This window comes from Carcharhinus amblyrhynchos, chromosome 13, assembly GCF_965287045.1.
Source record: "Carcharhinus amblyrhynchos chromosome 13, sCarAmb.v2.hapA, whole genome shotgun sequence".
In the NCBI taxonomy this organism is placed as follows: Eukaryota; Metazoa; Chordata; class Chondrichthyes; order Carcharhiniformes; family Carcharhinidae; genus Carcharhinus; species Carcharhinus amblyrhynchos.
In genome coordinates this window covers 33,988,539-34,011,411 of record NC_137336.1, presented here as the reverse complement: position 1 = coordinate 34,011,411, position 22,873 = coordinate 33,988,539, and the positions used below count along the sequence as shown (strand labels likewise).

The 22,873-nt window shown below is 39.9% G+C and overlaps 1 protein-coding gene across 2 annotated transcripts in view; it reads left to right on the top strand.

The window, feature by feature from the left end:
* Positions 1 to 22,873, top strand: part of fam13b (family with sequence similarity 13 member B) — a 112,331-nt gene that overhangs the window by 25,383 nt on the left and 64,075 nt on the right. For both annotated transcript variants that reach the window (XM_080201505.1, XM_080201504.1), the window contains exons 4-7: positions 4,846 to 5,020; positions 9,005 to 9,143; positions 17,259 to 17,398; positions 21,468 to 21,509. In XM_080201505.1, coding sequence (XP_080057631.1) covers positions 4,846 to 5,020; positions 9,005 to 9,143; positions 17,259 to 17,398; positions 21,468 to 21,509 — 496 coding nt within the window. The remainder of the gene's footprint in view (positions 1 to 4,845; positions 5,021 to 9,004; positions 9,144 to 17,258; positions 17,399 to 21,467; positions 21,510 to 22,873) is intronic.

Sequence of the window (22,873 nt, the reverse complement as noted above, 5' to 3'; positions counted from 1 at the left end):
CCACAATTTAAAGTTGAATCTTCTTTTCAAAATTTGTATGGTTAAAATGCATTTCAAACAAATTTAAGCCAATTTAATATGATTCAGTAGTATCCAAAGAAAAAATCTTAACAATTGCGATAGAAATTTTGTTTTTAAATCTTATTTTATCTTTGATACACCTGTAGCATATATGGCCATGCCATAAATCTGCAATTCTGTTTAGTTATAAATTCGTGTAACTGACATTTGATGGATGAAATATTTATTTAAATAAATGCATTTGGATTAAGATTTATAGGCAAACTGGTGAACCTAGGTAAATCTTGCTAGTGCAAGACTTAAATACTGCTGTAAAGAGACATGTTGAAGCTTTTTTGCACTCATCAGGACAAATGCAAGAATGCCGAATTGCAACAGTTTATACTACAGTAGGAAAGGATGCTGATTAGCAAGTCAATTTTGGCTTGGGTGTTGTCAAGCAAGCAGCACTTATAGGTTGCCCAAGCTCTTGGCTAATTCAAAAAAGAGTGCAAGACTTGAACATTTTATTTGCAGAAAATGGGTCTGTGTGTATGACTTTGTCACATCTAGTGAACGTAAATGAACTATGTTGTGAGCTTGACTGATTATTTTAAATTGTTGCTAGCGTAGCTCTTGGCATACTCAAGAATGGGTAGCGCTTGCTGGACAATCACGAATCAAATTTTGTTTTGGATTTTGCAAACATGGCTGGTTGTGTACATCTGAAATTAGGATTCTTGCATTTGTCCTGATAATCAGTGCGTGTCATTAATTAGCCATGCTCTTGCACCTTTGGGTTTTAACTTGTGTGCAAAGTTACTGAAAGTGCTAATGGTGCTGTGAGGAAAAATGGTACCTGAAACTGAGTGAAGAAGCAACTGTTTCTTCTTTACCAGTCATATTGAAAGATTGTGAAATAATCAGTGCAATGACAGATCGAGAAGTATAAATTAGAGGGGGGGGAATTCCATGTGAAATCAGGTACAGAAAGAAAAATGAAGGGAAAGAAAGATTCGATAAAGACAAATGAAAAAAATACACATTTTACATAAAATTTCTACTTCAAATTATTTAAAATGTTATTGAGCCCCACAGTTGTAATAGTTCCCAGTCACGATGTGGATATGCCGACGTTGGACTAGGGTAAACACAGTAAAAAGTCTGACAACACCAGGTTTTCGTCCAACCAATTTAGTTGATAGTAAAATCAAAGCTTTCGGGTTAGCCCCTTCGTCAGGTGAATGGAGTGTTCTGGCCTCAGACAGAGGCCAGAACTCTCCATTCACCTGACGAAGGGGCTAACCCGAAAGCTTGTGAGTTTACTATCAAATAAATTGGTTGGACTAAAACCTGGTGTTGTCAGACTTTTTACATTGTTCCCAGTGCCAGGAAGGCTGGTTGGCAGTGAATTAATACTTGCATCAAAACATGATATCTGAATATTTTTAAAATGGTGAGGTAGGAACAGTGGTGATCTGAAGAAATCAAGAGGTCTATTCACACAGATCACCCACTATTAAAATGGAATCCAGGTAGATTGTTGGTATTTGTTTCTAGAGGGCTAAAGAGGAAGCACTTGGTTTGCAGGTGTGCAAAGCCATGATTAGACCACATCTGGAGTTCTCTGCTCCTCAGTAAATATTGGCCTTGGAAGGAGTCTGATTCAGATTTCGGTATGCTACCAGGGCTTTGAGCACTAAATTACAAGGAGAATTTACGTAAACTCATTTAATATTCTCTGGGATATATAAGGTTAAAGGATAATTGTATTGAGGCTTTGGGGCCTTTAAAGGAATGGATAGCGTTGGAAGCTTTTCCCACTGCTGGAGTCTAGAACAAGAGGACATAATCTTAATTCAGAAGTGAAATTGGGGAACCTTTCCGTCACTCAAAAGGTACAGTGCATTTTTCTACAAAAACAGTACATACCAGCTCAATTAACTTAAAATCTGAGAACAATAGATTTTTGCGAGTTAAGCATAGTAAGTATTGTGGAGTTAAGATATGGATCAACCATAATGCTCGAACAGGTTCGAAAGACTGAATGGCATTATGTTTCTATTCATGCTGTTAAGACTTGACTTAGACTTTAAATAACTTTCTATGGCAAGTTTAGTTCACATCACAAACCAACTCAGTTAGCACATGGTAAAAATTGAGATTAGCACTTGTCCCATGCCTGGAGTTGTACCAGTTGTATGTAAAATAATTGTCATTATGCTCCTTCAGTTTGAAGGCAAATTCTGCCCTCACTCCTTCCACACAGGCTATAAGAAGCTTATAGTGTAAGCTGAGCTGCCTTTACACATACAAAATAAATTGTGTAAATCTTCAGTGTAGTGGGGAGTGCATTTTAGGTAGTCAAAATGCTGGATAACTTGGCAGCAGAAGAACAACTTTATCGTCAAGACTGTACAGATGAGCAGTTTTTTTTTACTTTCTGAAGAACCATTCTGTTGATCAAACTTGCTGTTCTCTGGAGGATTCCAATTTGTGCAAGGGTAAACACTTCTGATCCCCCATGGATTAAGATGGTAAGGTAACTGCAGTTTGGGTCCAAGCATAGCATACACTTGCACAAATAATTCAGGGTTTTCATAGAAATTACTTGGGCAGGGGCCATTGTTCATAAAAACTGCATTGTGATTGCTCCTTGGCTTCTGTGTTCAATAAATACCTTTCAAGTAGTAAGGCAATAATACTTAGAAGCATTCTTATATCTCAACAATTCGGATTTGTATCCCAAACTAGCATCCCTCATAAAGTCGTTCCTGAAAACAGCTTGATTTGTGAATTGAGGCACATTCAATGTTTTGTAGGACTTTAGTTTTAAAAGACTGAGTAATTTAGGTTCCTGTTTAGTGTTAAAAATCATTGTTATAGCGAATATTTCCTGGCCTGGATTTTGCTGCAGTGCTTTCTTTCTCGATTTTCTCTAGTTGCTCATCTCTTCTCCCTTGATTGCATTGGTGTGAAATAATGGTAACTGGTAACTCTTATGAGTTACATCTTGATTTGTATTGATATTGATTTTCAAAACAATGAGTTTTTGGAGTGAGTGCAGTCTCTTTCAAATGGATAATGAGTTTCAGCATTTTTTTCCCCCGAATGTTATTGTTTTCCTTTTGTTTGCTCTTGTAACACGTGTAGGATAAATCACATTATTCAAACAGAAGAAATTGTGATTATTGGTGATTTTTTTTTTGGCCCAAGGTCTTAAACTCATTCTGCACAGGCATTGATGTGGTTAGAAGGTCAACATTACATGGTAACCTGCAATCCTCTTTTTTAGTAGAATGGTCTGGCCAAACAAAGCTTTATGGGTTAGTGTTTGAAACACACCTATCATCTGTGAAACCCTGCTTGTACCACTCAATCGGATGGGTATAATCTGCACAGGTATTGGACTGGGCAATACTTCATAAAATTTAGATTCCAACTGTTAAACATTATGGAATCATAGCACAGGAGGCCATTTGGCCTGTTGTGTTCAAGCGGGCCCCTACAGCAGCAATGCACCCAGTGCTACTCCCCTGTCTTTTCCCCATGATCCTGCACATTTTTCCTTTTTTTTTTCCAGATAATAGTCCAATTCCTTTTCCTTCTGAATGCTAGTTGAATCTGTCCCTGCCATACAGTTTCATCTGTTTCATCAGTGGCACAATGGTTAGCACTGCTTCCTCACAGTGCTGGGGACCTGGATTCTGGGCTTGGATCACTCTGTATGGAGTTTGTGCATTCTCTCCATGTCAATGGGTTTCTTCCGGGTTCTCCAGTTTCCTCCCACAGTCTAAAATGTGTTGTTAGGTGGATTGACCATTTTAAATTACCCCTTAGTGTCAGGGGGATTAGCTAGGGTAAATGTATGGGGTTATGGGGAAAAGGGCCTGAGAGGATTGTGGTCGGTGCAGACTGGATGGGCCAAATGGCTTCCTCCTGCATTGTAGGATTCTGTGATCTGTCCGGTTGTGCCAAGAATTGTATCTGATGTGTCTGTGCTATTGTTTCTTTTAATTGAATTAAAAGGAAATATATTTTGTGAGTAGACTATCTTCATTCTCAAAAGCTACTTTTTTTTGTATAACAATTTATTAAAGAATGGAAAATATTTTGATGTGAACAGCTTTGAGTTAAATGCTTGGCAAGTTAAGGCTTACAAGGCAAAGTCTGAGTTTATCCTACTGGTTCTGCAGCCAATTCTTGGAACAGCGTGTGAAGGGTTCTTTTAGACCACAACAATTGCCCAAGACCTTTTTTCTAAAGTGACTCTAGAACATTGACAGCTGAGGATTTTTGAGTATGTAGGTCTCTGCACCAAAATGAGTGAGTGAAGCAAGTATTTATTCCTTCTGCCTCCTCCCAATGGATGGCAAAATTCCTGTAGGTTATAATTTAAAATTACAATGACTCCAGTAAGACTAGTTTTACTCTCTAATTATTTTCAATTGAATAAGGAGAACATTTACTCTGTCCCTTGTTGGCAAGATTAAAATTAATGTGAAAAGGACTTGGCTTTGATCTAAATCTACTGCTTCGTTGTGTATTCAAATCTGCTTGGCCAAAGTTAATTAAAATTGTTCTGGCTTAGGAAACTTACTTAATTGAGGAGCCAAAATGTGTTGTGTGTGCACAAAAAATTGAAATTTGATTTGAAATTGCCCAAATTCACCTTCATACAAATTAAACAGTAAATTCATTGCAGTGTTAATGTAAGCCTGCTTGTGACTAATAAGTAAACTTTAAATGATTTCACTCTCACTTTTCAGAGAATATAATTTTTAATACAAAAGTCAAAATGGCTGTGTTTTACATATTGTAGTTATTGGAATATTTATTTTCCAGGCAATATCGAGGATGAACTTGGAAGGAAGTTGAAATGCTTCTTAGATGAGCTTCCAGCTGTTAACTGCAATCTCCTGAAGTTCCTCTGTAAATTCCTGGTCAAAGTAGCAATACAAAAGGAAGAAAAGTGGACTTCAAGGAACCTTGCTGCTGTATTTGGCCTGGATGTTTTCCAGTAAGACCTCTTTACTTGTAGATTGTATTAATTTATAAAATTGGGTGTATAAAAATATATCCTGTATATAGCATTACGTTATCTTCAACTGTGAATATTTTGTGACATTTGTTGCATCACCATCTCATTTCATATCAGAACACATTTGTTAGAATAAAAAGAGGACTTTTTCTTGTTGATAGATGAACAAAGCTGCTAATATATTTTAAACTTTTTTATATATTGGTACCTCTTAATTGCATTTACTAAACAAACATTGAGAATTTTCTGCTTTATTTTAAATATATTTTGTTGTTTTACATGTAGATGATTATCTTTTCAACAAATATCTGGAATTTGGACATCGTTGTAAATATAGTGCATGTATGCATGTAATCTGATAGAATCATTACATCGCAGAAAGAGGCCACTTGGCTCAATCACAATTCTGTCCAGGCCCTATCCCCATAACCCCACTTATTTACCCTGCTAGCTCCGCAACGCTAAGGGGCAATTTACTATGGCTAATCAACCCAACCCACACATCTTTGGAACGTGGGAGGAAACCGGAGCACCCGGAGGAAACCAACACAGACACGGGGAGAATGTGGAAACTCTACACAGGCAGTCACCCAAGGCCAGAATTAAACCTGGGTCCCTGGACATCTCGCCAGGGCTATCCCCACACCCCCACTTCTTGCCGTCAGACAACCACAAAACCTCAAACAGACCATTGTTCGCAGCAAACTACCCAGCCTTCAGGAGAACAGTGACCACAATACCACACAACCCTGCCACAGCAACCTCTGCAAGACATGCCGGATCATCGACATGGATACCATCATCACATGTGAGAATACCATCCACCAGGTACATGGTAAATACTCTTGCAACTCGGCCAACGTTGTCTACCTGATACGTTGCAAGAAAGGATGTCCCGAAGCATGGTACATTGGGGAGACCGTGCAGACGCTACGACAACGGATGAATGAGCATCGCTCGACAATCACCAGGCAAGACTGTTCCCTTCCTGTTGGTGAACACTTCAGTGGTCATGGGCATTCAGCCTCTGACCTCCGGGTAAGCATTCTCCAAGGCGGCCTTCACGACAGGCGACAGCGCAGAGTCGCTGAACAGAGACTGATAGCCAAGTTCCGCACACATGAGGACGGTCTCAACAGGGATCTTGGGTTCATGTCGCACTATCTGTAACCCCTGTGACTTGCCTGGGTTTGCAAAACCTCACTTACTATACTGCCTGGAGACAATACACATCTCTTTAAACTGTGATCAGTGCTCCTTCCACTCACATTGTCAGCCACTTCAGGTCTTGAACAGCAGGTTAGGTGTAAGGATTCGCATTCTAATCAGTAATCTGTAAACTGTCTGTGCTTTATATGCTCTGTCTGAGGCCAGAACTCTCCATTCACCTGACGAAGGGACTAACCCGAAAGCTTGAGTCTGTTATCCAATAAATCGGTTGGACTAAAACCTGGTGTTGTCAGACTTTTTGCTGTGAGGCAACAGTGTGAAGCACTGTGCCATCCAATGAAATCATAGAATCCCTACAGTGCAGAAGGGGGCCATTCAGCCCATCAGCCTGAACCAATAACAATCCCACCCAGGCCTTATCCCCGTAACGCCACATATTTGTCCTGCAAGTCCCCTGAGGGAAATTTAGCATGGCCAATCAACCTAACCTGCATATCTTTGGACTGTGGGAAGAAACCAGTGCACCCAGAGGAAATCCACGCAGATGTGGGGAAAACGGGCAAACTCCACACACAGTCACCCAAGGCTGGAATTGAACCAGAGTCCCTGGTGCTGTGAGGCAGCAGTGCTAATCACTGTGCCAAAGGAACGATCCTTTGCAATGGAAATTAAACCCAGGAACTGGACTAATTTATCACACGTTATGCCATTTCTGGAAACCAAATGCCGTTTTGGTATTTTTCAGTTGATAACTTTTGCTAGTAACTCAGTGTTGAATTAAATGCTGCATCCTATGAAAGTTTTTTTTGGATTAAAGGGCTTTTTTAAAGTTTTGAGATTTGTGCTTTTTCCATATTGAATATGGTCTATAAATGTTTGGAGGTGACATCCAGCTCACAACGTTTTCTTTTAATTTTTGCTGCTGCTTAGTTAATGTCTTACCTTGGAATCTATATTCAATGTCCGCTTCAACTAACTCTGGGCTGTAACTTAAGAACTCCAGGCATCTTGTTGGGAGAGGGGTACCCCAAAGATGCACTGGGCAATCCCCTTGGGGCATTTTTTTTTGCACAACAATTGCCCAGAAGTGCGGCCTTTCCTTGGGCAATTGTTGTGCCTTGGAACTATTTGAAAAAATATGATTTTAAAATTTTATATGGCTGCACCTGGGTTACACCAATAGTTAACCAGAAAAGGTTAGAATCAAATCTTTCAACTTCTGTATACCTATTGCACAGTCTGCAAGCTGATGACCACCTTCTTGGATTATTAAACTTACCTGCAGCTAATGCTGTTAACAAAAAAAGTGGCTCGCTTACCTTCAACAGAGCTGCATTCAACACTAGACCCATGGGGGCGCACTGTGTAGCACCTGAATCAGAAGGTTGGGCGAGGCAAGATTCTTAAAGTAACTGGCAATCGGACGCTGCCACTCCAAGGAAGTGCTCAAGCTTCTTGTCTTTGTTCTTTAGTAATTGCCTTTTATTTAGGTTTTTAAGATGCTAGCTTCAAACCCTCAAACTGATGATGTGGTCACTTCTCCCTGAAGAATCCTTTACTATTGCGGTTAGTATTTGTCATGGATTGCTGGATCTAAAATGGTTTATCCATTGTTGGCTCCAGAACGTATTGTCCTAAGAAACTGCACTGTGAACTCCTTCCTCTAAAGCTATCTTTTACTAGTTTGATTTGTCCGATCTAGGTGAAGATTAAAATCACCTCGGTTATTGCACTGCTGTTCTTACGAGCCTCCCCGTTATTTATTGATTTATACTCTTCTGCCATCTAGTTACTGTTAAAGAACCTATCAACCACCTTCAATGGTGACTTTTCCCTTGCTATTTCTTATATTTACACGTCAAGATTAATTCTCACTATGATACTGATCTCATCCTTTATTAACAGTGCTACACTGCATCTTTTTCTTCCTCTCCTTTTGAAATGTTGTTACCCTGAATATTCAGTTCCCACCCCTTGGACACCTTACAATCATATCTCTGTAATGGCTAACATGTAATATCCTTTTATTTATATTTGTGCTATCAATTCATCGATCTTGTTTCAAATGCGTGTGTTCACATAGAGCCTTCAGTTCTATTGCTTTGCTATTTTTCTCTACTCTTGATCCTATTTGTTTTTGCACTCCTATGTTTATACATTCTGCCCCTTCCTGTCATACTCTGGTTATCATTCCCCATAATTCTACTCAGCAATATTGTCTTATTTTTCACTGAAACTTTCTAAATTTCTCTTCTGAACCCATCTCTTCATTTCCCTGCCCCACCCCCACCCAGTGTTATTTTGTGAATAATGGCAAACATGGTTCAAGTGCATAAAGGCTTGGGAACTTTAGTCTGGGACTGTTTGCCATTAACAGTTTTTATTCAGTTACACTCCCCCAGAATAAGATTTGCCAATTTCCTGTTGCCTGCTTTGGGCAAATAGCATTTGGGAATACAGTACCTGCTATTGGGCTGTAATAGCATATGATTTAGCAGATTTGTTTTTTAATGATTAAGATGCAATATATTTTGAAACGCCTTTTTGAATTCATTCTAAGTAATTACAGAGCTCTTAAAATTTTGTAGTGTTGTGACAGTATAGTATGTAACATATGCCAATATTTCATTTTAAAGTAGAAAATGCATCAAAAAGTGTTTACTGGAAAAGAAAATGTCTGTCTTCAGCATTGCATTAGTTGAACATACAAGTGGAAATTTTAATGCTCTAGATGCCCAGAAATGTTAAAGCAGTTCATAATTTAGTAAAGTTTGTTAAATATTTATTTTACAGTATTTGCACAGATGTGGAAGATATGAAAGAACAAGAAACAGCTAGCAATATAATGTCTGAACTTCTGGAAAATTACAGTGATTTCTTTGCAAATGAAGAGTTTCTGCCCACGGATATTTCAAATTCATTTTGTGTTGAGGTAACTTGATTTGTTAAATTTATTTATTTGAAATTAAACTCTGTTTCCCAGGGACAGAAAAGTTAAAGGCTGTTTTCAGCTAAATTTGAGTATTGGAATGCTGGGCAAAAGGGTCAATTAGTTTGCTCCCTGTTGTCCTGGCAGCTTCATGATTAAAGGATGAAGGCGTTGTGACCAATCCTGAATAATCAAAGTCCCAGACTTGATGTGGGGAAAACTTTCTAGTCCTGGATAGCTTTGGAACTATATAACTTCAAAGTCCGTAGGTTACGTCATAAAATATTGATTTTCTGAAAGCAATCCATGTCGTTTGCATTTTTATAAATCCACACTTTATTTGAACTGTCTCCTTGGGGAGCCTGCTCTGTAGATCTGACCCACCCTACACCATCCTCAGCTCTAGAATGTGTCCTCTGTTCTTGATGAGGTTAAACAGCCTAGTCCGTCTGGAATCCTATAAATCAAATCATCTCTTGGCCTCTTCTTCTAGTGAGAATGGTTAATAAATCCACTCCCTCTGACCGTTCTATCATTCTGTATTATTTCAAAAGCTGCTTTATTTGTATGGTAGCAATTAGAACTGTACGCTGTATTCTAAGTGCAGCTGTATCAATGATTTACAATGGACAGGGTTAACACACCATTGTTGCAACTTAGTGTTGATTATTTAGTAGATCCCAACATCTGTTGACTTGCTTTACTTGCTGTCACTGAGCGTTGCTGTAACAACTTGTAGTTTTGTATTTAGGAATACGAGAGCTGTCTTCCATCCATGATAGTTTTCTTCCATTTAAGTAATTGCCTGATGGCAAGGACTTTTCATTGGATTTTATCTGCCATGTGTATGCCCACTTCCTGAGTATATTCAAATACTCCTCTTGGTTATCTTGTTCTGTTTTGCAGTTCACTATCTTAATTTATATCATCTGCAGTTTTTTTCCACTGAACCAGTGATCTCTCACTTCAGATAGTTCGTGAAGGTATTAAGCAATTGGGACCAGACCTCTGACGGAACTCTGGTATCATTTCAATAAACCAATGATAATGTATTAGTACCAGTCTTTCTACAGAAACTATACCAAGACTTTATCGGAATAAAAGTACATTATATTCTCTGGCATAGTTTTATCATCTCCTTTATCATGCCCTCAAAGAAAACCAGCTAATTTAAGATGTTAGTTCACTCTTTCATAACCTATATTGGCCATCTTTTTGTTTTTCTTTTTACCCAGCAGCTTAGTTTCCATGTGAACCTCCAGTGGACATCACATTGACACATTTGCCATTCTGATGCCTTTTGTTTTATAATCTTAGGGCATGATTTAGCATGTGGACAACTCGGCTAGTTGCACTCAACTGCCTTTTTTTTTTGCTGTGCATTTTTTTTCCCTCAGCTAATTATTTGATTCTTTTTAAAAGTTATGACTGAATTCCCCACCAACACCCACTCAGACTGTGCGTTCCAGACCCTTACTACTCATTGAGAAGAGTTTTGCCTCATGTCACCTTTGGTTATTTTGCTAATCACCTGAAATTGGCAAGTGAGTTGAGAACCAGAGCACACTAATGTGAACAGTTTCTTCCTTATCTGCTCTGTCCAGACCTTATGATTCTGAACATGTCTATCAAATCTATTTTTAAACTTTTCTGTAAGGGGTGCAGCCTCAGTTCACCTTTCTAACCACGTAACTGAAGTCTGTTATTCCTAGAAACATTCTGAGATCTTTTGTGCCCTCTCCAGTGCTTCTATTGGTTTTTAAATATTCAGTGCGCTTATTGAGGCCAAAAGAGTGATCTGAAGGTTTGTTTATTGTATAATTTCCCTTTTGCTTTTGTACTCTATGCCTTTATAGAGTCTAGGATGCCATATGTCATTTTTACTGCTTTCTCGATCTGCCCTGTTATGGTCAGCAATTTATGCACATTTACCCCATGCCCCTCTGCTTTACTTTATCTAGCCTTTCCCTGTCCTTCCTGCTGAAATATGTTACATCTGCCACAAGCTTTCCTGTTCTACGACCTATCTATATTCTATGCACAAATTTAAGGTAATTGGCAAAAGAAGCAATGGCGACATGAGCAAACTTTTTTATACAGTGAATGGTTAGGGTCTGGAATACACTGCTAATGTATTGTATGAGGCAAGGTCAATTCAGGCCTTCAAAAGGGAATTGTATTATTATCTAAAAAGAGAAAACGTTGGGCCCTGGGAAAGACAGGTGGGGCACTAAGCGAATTGTTCCTTCAGAAGGCTAGTGCTAGCACGAAGGGCTAAATGGAGGCCTTCTGTATTGTAACCATTCTATGATTCCGTTAAGTCTATCTCTGCATTCTTCAACAATTAGTGATACTTCCAGGTTGTGTGTAATCTGCAAATTTTTAAACTGCTGTGCCCATCCAAATTTGTCATGTATATAGATCAAGAAAAGCAGTGATTTGAATATCGATCCTTTGTCCGGTCCAAATAAAAACAGTTAACCACTAATGTGTTTCCTGTCACCTTACTCAAGTTTATATCATTGTCACTATCCTTTTTAGTACATTGGGCTTCAACATTGCTGACAGGTCTGTTCATGTGGCATTTTATCAAATGCCTGTTGGAAGTTGGATTCTACTCCATTTAGAAGAATGAGAGGTGATCTCATTGAAGCATATAGGATTCTGAAGGGACTTGACAGGGTAAATGCTGAGAGGATGTTCCCCTCATGGGAGAGTTTAGGACTGGAGGGCATAGTCTCAGAATAAAGGGGCTAATTTTTAACTTTAAGACACAGGAGAAGGAATTTGTTCTGAGGGTTGAATCTTTGGAACTCCTTGCCACAGGACAGCGGAGGCAGAGTCCTTGTGTATATTTGAGGCTAAGATAGCTTTTTGATCAGTAAAGGAATTAAGGGTTACAGAGAAAGGGTAGGAAAGTGGATTTGAAAAATGTTGGATCAGCCGTGATCCTATTGAATGGCTTGAGGGGCTGAAAGGCCCACTTCTATTCCTATTTACTATGGTCTTGTAGTCTATCCACACCACATCATTACCCCCATCAACCTTCTGCTTTTTCAGCAGAAGACTACAATGAAATGAGTTGAACATTATTTGCCCTTCAATCCATACAGGCTTTCTATAATTAATCCATGTTTGTTCAATTAATAGTTAATTTCTCTTGCCAAAAACCATGATGACTCTGCTTGTTTTTATCATGATTTTCTAATTGTCTTGCTGTTCCTCAAAAGATTTCAAGCATTTTCCTATGACAAATGTTGCACTAACTAGTTTATAGTTTCTCATACAAAGCCAAAAAGCAATACTGTACAATCATTTACTGCATTCTATGTCAAATCAATGTTGTTCTTCAATGAAAGTTAGAATTTTGTCTTGGATTATAATTTCTTAAAACTTTACAGTCACTGGGTTACACAAAGCAGCAACAAGCCAGTCGGTTTATCGTTACTGCCCATGAATTCTTCCACTTATTTAAAAAAGCTAATTTAAATTAAGGCAGAGTAATAAATCCTCAAGCAAGGCTGTTTGAAAAATGGAAATAAGAAATGGAAAGGAAACAAGTAAGGAAATGACGAACAAGAAAAGTGAGCAGGAAAAACTAATTTGGATAAGTTAAATGGAGAAACTGATAATGGCCAGAAATAGGGAAAGTACAAATACAGTATTACAAGAAATTTTTTGTTCCTGTGTAAAATAAGTAGGGATTGGTGAGGTGCACTTGATTGCAGTGGTCCAATCTGTTAATTTTTGCAAACAGGAAGAATTTTTTTCTAAATTAAAAGATTCTTAAGCTCTAAAAGAGAGAGCTGTAGTGTTGATGGATGCACTAGGTATAATTTTCCAAACTTCCTTGGATTTGGGAATGGTCCCATTAGATTGTAAGTTGGTAATTTTTAAAGAAAAGAGAGGAAGAGAATCATGAACTACAGGCATTTATCCTAACACTTAAAACATAGTATGAATAGAACAAGTCAATATGACTGCACTAAAGGAAAATCCTGTTTGACAAATGGAACCTGAGGATATAACTGGTAGGTAGATGAGGGGAATCAGTAGATGGTAGTATACCTGAATTTCCAAAGTGTATTTGATAAGGTGCCACAAAATATTAATGGGTCATAGATTGGAGGTAATAGCATGGATGAAGGACTGGGTAATGATAGCTGAGAGTGGGTATAAACTGGCGCTTTCAAGTTGGCAGGCAGTGAATAGTGGAGTGCTGCAAGGATCAGTACTGGGGCTTCAGCTATTTATAATCTATATTAATGACTTGGATGAAGAGACAGAACAATGTACTTAATTTAGGTGAAAAGGTAAACTCTGGAAGGACGCAGGCTGCAAAGAGCGGTTATGTGAGTGGGCAATATGATGATGAATAATGTAAAGTGTCAGGTTATTCACTTTAGTTGTAAGAACAAACGAGCAAAATATTGTAAATGTGAAATGTGTAAACATTTGAGACTTGGGTGCGCTCATACAAGAAACACAAAGTTAGTGTGCCAGTGTAGCAAGCAATTAGGTGGGCAAATTGCTCGTTGGCCTTTATTGCAAGGGGATTGAAGTGCCGGAATAAAAAGTCTTGTTACTGTTGTACAGCATTTTAATGAGATTATATCGAGAATACTGTATGTTGTTTGGATCTCCACGTTTAAGAAAGAGTATACTTGCATTGGAAGCTGTGCAGTGAAGCTTGCACTAAATTGGTCCCTGAGATCACTAAGGTGGTTGTCCTATATAGGCTGCATAAATTGGGCTTGTATTCTCTGATGGTCGGAAAAATGAGAGATGATCTTTGTATTGAAATCTACAAAGTTCTGAAGGGGCTTGATATGGTAGGTGCTGAGAGAATTTCTGCTGGTTGGAGAATCTAAAACATGGAGGCATAGTCTCAGGATAAGGGGCCAATCATTAGGGCTAAGGTGAAATTACACAAAGAATTGTAAATCTTTGCAATTCTCTGCCCCAGAGGGTTCTGGAGGCACCGTTGTTGAGTACCTCAAGGCAAGGCTAGACAGGTTTTTGGTCTGGAGGGAATTCAAGGATATGAGTGGGTAGGAAAATGGAGTTTAAGCTCAAGATAGCCATGATGGTAATGAATGGTGAAGTAGGCCCAGTGGGCCATATGGTGTAGCCCTGCTCCAATTTCTTGTGTTCAGTATCTGAGAAGTTGGGAATGGCCATGAATGTTGCAAAATCATCAAGCATTCCCACATGATGAAGCAGCCGTTGATGATTGGACCGAGAACACCACCCTGAGGAACTTACACAGCAATGTCCTGGGCACATGATTGATCTCCAACAACAACAGCCATCTTGCCTTCTGTTAGGTATGACTCTTAGCTAGCAGGGGTTTTCTTCCTGATTCGTATTGACTCCTGTTTTGCTGGGGTTAATTCAAATGCTGCCTTGATGACAGATGTTTTGGACCAAGACTGTAATGAGTTGACAGCTGAGCTGAATGGAACGTAAATAAGGCATCAATGAGCAGGCTATCGATGCCTAAGTGCTGCTTGACCGCAGTGTCGGTAACACTTTTCATCAATTTGCTGATGATCAAGAGTATGCTAGTGCATGTGACATGTATATCATGGGTTTGGGGTGTGAACTGCCCCTTGAGTGCAGATAATGTGACTCCTGGAGAGTTTGGCTCCTAGCATTATGGAACCTGGTTAAGAGTCTAGAATTTGACTGTGAAACAATATACACCTGTAATGAAGAGTTTCCCAGTATTTTATGTTTACAAGGCCTACTTTGTGCTTTTTCTTTGCTAAATACATATATAATAACAGGGTGGTAGTTCACTGGATTGGATCTTGTGGACAGGACATGTCTGGACAATTTTCCTCACTGCATCTTCAGTACTATTAATGGAATGTTGTTACTGCTTCTGTAGCATTCAGTGCCTTTACTGTTATTTTTTATTCATTTGTGGGACATGGATTTTGCTGGCTGGCCAGCATTTATTACCCATCCCTAGTTACCCGAGGATGGTTGAGAGTCACACGCCCTAAAGGACATTAGCAAACCAGTGGGTTTTTCTGACAATCGACAGTGGTTTCACGGTCATCAGTAGATTCGTAATTCCAGATATTTTTTGAATTCAAATTCCACCATCTGCTATGGTGGGATTCGAACCAGAGTCCCTTGACCATTAGCTGAGTTCCTGGATTAATAGTCTAGTGGTACTACTAGGCCATTGCTTCCCTAAAAGGCCTTTTGACGTGCATAGAGGGAATGGAATTGGCTAAAGACTGGCATCTGTGATACTGTGAACCTCTAGAGGAGGCCATGCTGGATCAACCATGTGATATTGTGGCTGAAGACAATTGCAAATGTATCAGTCTTGTCTTTTGCACTGATGGCTCTCCCCGATTTAAGGAAGTGGATGTTGTTGGAGCCACCATTTCCAGTTATTTGTTGGATTGTGCAAAACCGTTCACGCCTGCAGCAGGATCAAAGCTTGGATTTGATCTATTGGTTGTAAAACTCCCAAATCTGTGGAACAGAGGGCTTTTGATGTCCTGATAGATGAATCACAAAAAGATAACATTCAAGTATAGCAAGCAATTAAGAAAACAAATGGGATGTTGGCCTTTATTGCAAGAGAACGGAGTATGAAAATAGGGAAGTCTTGTTACTATACAAGGCTTTTGACCACAAATTAAGTACTATATTTTAGAAGTAGTTCAGAAAAGGTTTACTCAGTTGCTCTTGGGATGAATGGATTGTGCTATGAGGTAAGATAGAACAGGTTAGGTCTATACTCATTGGAGTATAGAAGAATAAGTGATCTGATATGTTTCAATAAGGTTCTAAAGGGACTTGATAAGGTGGATGCTGGGAGGATGTTTTTCCTAGAATTTGAGGGTACAGTTTTAAAATAAGACTTTCTATTTAGGATGGGATAAGGAGGAATTGAGGGTCATTAGATCTTGGAATTTTCTTCTCCAGAAAGTTGTGATGGCTGGGCCATTGAATACGTTCAAGTGCAAATTAGGCAAGATTGATTGGAATTGAGGGTAAAAGGGGGCAGGCAGGAAAACGGAGTTGAGGCTGCAGTCAGATCAGCCATGATATTGAATGGCAGAGCAGGCTTGCTGCCAATTGGCCTACTTCTATTTCTTATGGTTTCATGATTTTGTCTCCTTGTTGTGGCATGACTGAAATCAGCACAGCTTTTAAAACCTCTAATCAGACTAAGAAATAGCCCCACCGCCTACCCACCCCCACACACAAACACACACAGAGGTCTCAAGGGCTCCCGATGAACGCTGGCATCTCTCTTCTTCCCCACTGGCATAATCACCTCTCTTTTCCTTTTCCCCTTGCCCCCAACCAACAGTCATCGTTGGCAAGGTTTGCAAATACGACAGTTAATATTCCAATATATTAAAATACATTTAAATGAGATTCCAGCTCTTTGTGGACATGACCTTGCTATGTCACCAGCAAGGGGTGGGGAAAATGGCGTTTCCTGATTTCTCTGGATTTTCAGCCTGTGTCAGTGTTTCCTCTTAACAGTGAAACAGGCTGAAAATTGCTCCCTATATTTGTCCAAATTTCTGGTCACCACTCTTAGTCATTGTGTCCCTGTCTGTTTTGCCTTTATTGTAACAACAAAATATCAAAGAACCTATGCCGAATCCCAGGAGTGGTTTACCACTCCTCCGGTTCTTTCAATATTTGGTTCAAACTTTCATTTCTTATCGTTATCCTCTAATACAATTGAAGCATTATGGTCATTCTTGTAGTTTATTATAATTTTTAATGTCATATAATGAGCAGAATTCTTTAGTTGTCAACTTTTTGACCTATATAGTTTTTCTGAAGTGTTTTGCTTTCTTGGTTTGCATTGAGACTTTAAGATTATTCCACGATCTGCCTGGGATCACAAACACAAGCACTTAATATTCAAATGAAATGTTAATAATCAACTACTTGTAGGATAGATTTTTCTTCACTGTTTATTCTGTTAAAGATTGTCGGAGATCTCTCAGCAGACCAGATATTTTTGATAACTGTATATTTGTTTGACTTTCAGTAATATGTTCTGGGATATCACTTATGCGTTTTTCAGCTTTGTTTTACCCATGACACTGTTAATGTTTATGATTTCAGGTTACCGAATCATGTGAAGAGGGTGATAAAATAGAACAAACTGATGTACTTCCTGAAGAATCTGCGAGGATCTTGATGAATGCTGAGCACTTGACAATAACTAAGAATATAACGGAATCTGACATTGTTTTGTCAGCAAGGTAAAATATTAAAGGCTTAGCAATTGACGCAACTTGATGAATTTTATTTGCTTATCTACCTGCTGATGCCTTACATCTGGTTCAGTGTCTCCACTGTGATTTTTGAGCAGCAGGAGTGGTGTTAGATGGGTCAGCCATCCAAGGCCCAATTGAGTCCCATATGGGAAATTAATATGCAGTTAAGGGCGTCAACCCTCTACTGTTCTGATTTAATGGGTAGCAAGAGAGATTAGCCCTCAGACTAGCAGGTTTAACGTTATGAACTGCTGGACATTTATAGGGAGGTAATGCCTTCTGCAGGTCCCTGCTGCCAATTTTAATTAATAAAATTTTCTTTATCCATTTATTTACCTCTCGTAAAACTAATGACAGTGTCGTATCCAGGAGACTGATTCAGAGAGGGAGAGCGATGTGCAGTTTTTCCAATACTTTCATTTTCCTATCGTGACGTTTTTGCCTCCCTCGTGTGTTGTTCAACACGTTCCCATCTCCCTCTTGGGGTATCTCGGCCTGGCCCACTGAGACTCCAGACATACTTGAATGTCTGGGTCTATGGCTAAATTCCCCTTTCCTGGCCTGCATGCAGCAACAGCTGTGGCCATTGTTCCTGCTAGTGTTCCAGTGATGCTGGCCATTGACTGGCAGTTCTAAGACAGCGTCTCTTGGAGCTGAACAGAAGTCCCACTTCATGCTAATTGAAAGACTACTGCCCAAAACACTAAAGAGGGATGAACTGGCTACATGGGGGCAAGCTCACCCCTGACATTTTCACTGGGTTGCAGGGCATCCGCCCTCAGTGTATAGTTCAAACTGCAGTTGGAATAGATATACCTGTTTCTTCTAACATTGAGGATTTTACATTCTGTATGTGTAGATTCTTTTCTGTTGGAGATGGCCGATGCCTGGCAAAATCAGCCTCTTAGCTATCTTGTAGATTCCTCCTTTCAGTTTGAACAATAGTTTTCATTAACTTAAAACTCCTTTTCAGATGCTTCAAACTGAGCTAATGTGTTGTTCAACTTTCATTTCAGGATGTTGGCGTTGCTGGCTAAGCAAGCATTTATTGCCATCCCTAATATCCCTGAGGAGGTGGTGGTGAGCTGCTGCCTTGTACTCCTGCAGTCCATGTAGTGTAGATATACCCACAGAGCTGTTAGGAAGGGAGTTTCATCATGTAGCCTCTGAATTCCCCCAGAAGCCTCTTTGAATTGGATTACCTCAGTAATTTACCCCTTGACGGTTCAGTTTCTTCTTAGACGGTATTCATGAGGTTTACATAGCTGCATTCCCTCTTCTTTTGGCACGCTTTTAATTTTTTCATAGACTGGTAGTTTCACCAAGCCAGCACTGTCCCTGGGTTTCTCTGAATTCCTTGTGCACTTGTGCATCTATTTAAACCCGTTGGACTTTCACCTGGTGTTGTAAGAATAGTTATTGTTTTAACCCCAGTTCAATGCCGGCATCTCCACATCATGCACTGATCTATCAGCACATGTGCAGTGGCTCCACACTAATGGCCTCCTGATTGCTGGCCAGCTTGACCACTGGCCAGTCCTGTGACTCTTGGCACCCCCCACCCCCAAAAGCAGACTGACTGCCTTGCCTGTGTCCCCGCTCCACCCCCTAACTGCCCAGTCGCTGGCTTCCTCTACCAATTCCTACGCAGCAAGGCAGTGGAGGATCCCTGTCAGGGCCTGCCCATTGGTATTGCCCATTAGGCATGGGGCTGTGCCAGTGTATCCCCTGGGCATTGGCACTTTGAATTTTGGGCAGTGCCATTGGGCTCAGGCTAGCACTGCCAAGGTGCCAATGCCCAGGGGACATCCCCTGCCTCCTGATCCTCTGGAGGGCCCCCTCTTCATTCCTGCTGGGTTAGGCCACCCTCAAGTGGGGAGCTATAGTAATAAAAATTAGTGCAGGATGGGAGAATTGCAGCTGCATCTCGGCTCTCTAGCTTAGTAAGCCCACCTATTGCTTTATGGCACCATCTCTTCTATTTGGGCTCTGTTATATAAACCTGGGTGACCTTCTGAACTGCCACTTTAGATGTGAAGATAATCAATTGCCAGAACAACAACAGTCTCCCTAGAACATTACTGAAATATTAACATTAACCATGAGTCACAATGGTGCCTTTTAAATATCTTTAAATATTCTCAGACTGCTTTAATTTTCCAGTATGCTCTTTCAAGTTGTATAATGTATGAAGATCCTGCAAATTATCAGTGAGCCCTTATTTGTGTTTATAACTAACTCTAGCATTTTCTGTGCAATAACTTTACTGTTAGCTGTCATTTAGATCATGCAAAATAACTTTTAAATATTGTAAACTATTTGTGCAAGTTGTTGTTTGGAAACATTCTTTAGGCCCTGACTCAGGATTCAAGTTACACTTCAGTCACTTGAGCACCTAATCTAGGCTCGTATTTCTGTGTAGTATTTTAAGAATTGTAGACATGAGGTGAGACTTTGAAACAAAACCTTATCTGCCCTCTCCAATAATGGAAAAAGATCTCACAGTATTATTTAGAAAAAGTAAGGTAATTCTTCCTGTTATTACTGGAACCTTGCTGTTATGATATTGCTGCCTGATTTTTCTACTTTGCGAAGTAATACTTAAAAAAAAAAGCACTTCTATTGGCTGTAAAGCACTTCAGAATGTCCACAGGCTAAGAAAGGCACTATATAAAAGCAAGTTTTGTTTTTCTTGCCAAAATAACTTGGTTATTACATCATGCTTCTGATGACAAGCCAATCCAAATTTGATTCTGATTTGATTTATTACTGTCACATGTATTAACTTGCAGTGAAAAGTATTGTTTCTTGCATGCTATACAGGCAAAACATATTGTTCATAGAGAAGGAAACGAGAGAGAGTGCAGAATTTGGTGTTGCAGTCATAGCTAGGGTGTAGAGAAAGATCAACTTAATCAACAGCAGCAGGGAAGAAACTGTTGTTGAGTCGGTTAGCACGTGGCCATAGACTTTTGTATCTTTTTCCCAAATGCCCGGGGTGCATAGGGTCCTTAATTATGCTGGCTGCTTCGCTGAGGCAGCGGGAAGTATAGATAGAGTCGATGGATGGGAGGTTGGTTTGCCTGATGGGCTACATTTATAACCTTTTGTAATTCCTTTTGTAGTTATAATTTGGTGGTTTATGGTTTTATGTTATACAATTAAATCTTGACGATCTGTTAAAATACTATGATCGTCATTCTCCCATCCCGCTGTGCTAATTTTAGTACAATGGCCCAGGAGAATTGCATGGGATGCAAATGCGTGGGTTTCATGCCCCACTAGTCTTCCAGTGCCCTTTGCCGTAAATCAGTGGGGCTAGTATTTAAATGATGTTTAAAATATCATTTAAATGTTATTAGCAGGCCCGGGACTGAATTCTCCGGGCCCGCTAGCCTCTCCCACCCTGCCAGCAGGCATTATACTAGCTCCCCACTTTTGGGGTGCCAGTTGGAATGAATGAGGGGCAATTGCCCCTCCCCACAGTGGCCTAGGGGCAGCAGGGCATATGGGCGGGAAGTGATCAGTGGGGTTCAAAGCTGGCCCAGGAATGGTTGGGGGGATGCGATCAGGCTATTGAGGGGTGGGGGGGTGGTGGTGGGGGGCGGTGGTGGGGGGCATGATCAGGCTATGGGGGACAGCATTGTGGGAGCCGCAGGGCTGTTAGTTCGGAGCCATTGCGCATGCACAAAGGCCCACTGGTTTCAACCTCCTCTGCATAAATAGGCCCTGCCCCCTGAAATCTTATGATATTTATACTGGTGGTCTCTGCATTGCACAGTGAGGGATCTTATTGAATGGCGGGGCAGGCTCGAAGGGCTAGATGGCCTACTCCTGCTCCTATTTCTTATGTTCTTATGAGATTCTGATCTGAACTCCCACTGAGAAATAGTGTGAATTACTCTAGTTTTCCTGTGAATTCAACAATTTTTTTGGGAGAATTCCACCCGATGTATTTCTTCATTTGCAACTTGTTTTGTGGGCACATTTTGTAGTTTCCAGACTGTAAAACAGCAATTGACAATAAATGCATGTTGTGTTTTTTCTGTTGCAGTGCTCGTGGTTCCTGTACCAACCAACTGACCATATCTGCAGAGTAAGTACTGATTAGTTTTCTTCACAATATAATTGTTTGGATTTACAATTGTAGCAACCTTATTTTACAGACTCTTTTTTTCTGTCCTGAAGAATAATTAGGAGTGGAAGCCATTGATTATCACCTCTACTACCACCACCAAAAAAGAGAGGTGATATTCTTGAGGGTGAATTCTGCACCCTCTTCTTTTCCCTTATGTACTCTGAATGGTATGTCTTGCCTGTATCATGCACAAAAAACAATACTTTCACTGCATACCAATGCATGTCACAATAAATCATATCACTTCCTGCAAGAAGAAAAAATCAGAAGATATTTGTGAGTTGGATAATGTTGACAATTTGGGCCTTCTATTCTTGTTCTTAAGTGAAATTTATGAGACATGAACAGACTGAAAGAACTTTTGCTTTCTAAAATTTATCAATGGAAGAATACATCATACGTAAACACTTGTTCAGGGATACCGAAATGAAGTTCTTAGCATCTGTTGAAGTTGTTAGATTTTGCTAAGCTATCTCGTGGTTACTGGTCTCTGCAAGGAAAAGTTGTTTCTTTTATCCTTTATGGAATAAGTGGGACATTCTGTGGTTGCAAAAGGTTAAGAGGACTCGCTGATCATTGGATTTTGAAATGGCCCTGATACTAAAATGATAAAAGGCAAGCAGAATGAAGATGACAGCACCTTTTAGCACCTCTGGTTATTACAGGCAGCTCACCACCATCTTCTCCAGTGCAATTAGGAATAGGCAACAAATCCAAGCCTTGAGGATGCCTGCATCCCAATAATGAGAAATAAAGATGACAAAACTGAACCAGCAATAATCAGCAAATAAATCCTGGGACTGTTAATAGGTGCTTCAGATGTGACTGTGTATCATTAAGGATGAACTGCCCAAAACAGCAAGACAAGGTAATCAAAATGATGCATCATCGTTTTGAACGGGAAAATGAAGACAACAGTGAAGCTGGAAAAAAATTGTAGACATGAATGTGTTAGTTGTGGGCTTTTAACTGTGCAAGGCTGAATGCTTGCAGTTTGTGCAATAGATTGTCTTTGCTTAACATTTCAAACTGAAGTGTTAGAAATGCTGAACAGGTCTGACAGGATCTGAAAGTGGTGGAGGTCTAGAGTAGACTATTTAGGACTGAGATGAGGAGCAGGCTTCTTCACTTAGAGGGTGGTGAGCTGAAATCAATCACAGAAGGTTGTGAAAGCCAAGTTACTAAACACATTTAAGAAAGTACATAGATGTCTAGACTCTAAAGGCATCAAAGTATGTGGGAAGAGCGTGGGAATATGGCATTAAGACAGAGGGTCAGCCATGATCATATTGAATAGTGGAGCAGCCTCAAATGGGCTGAAT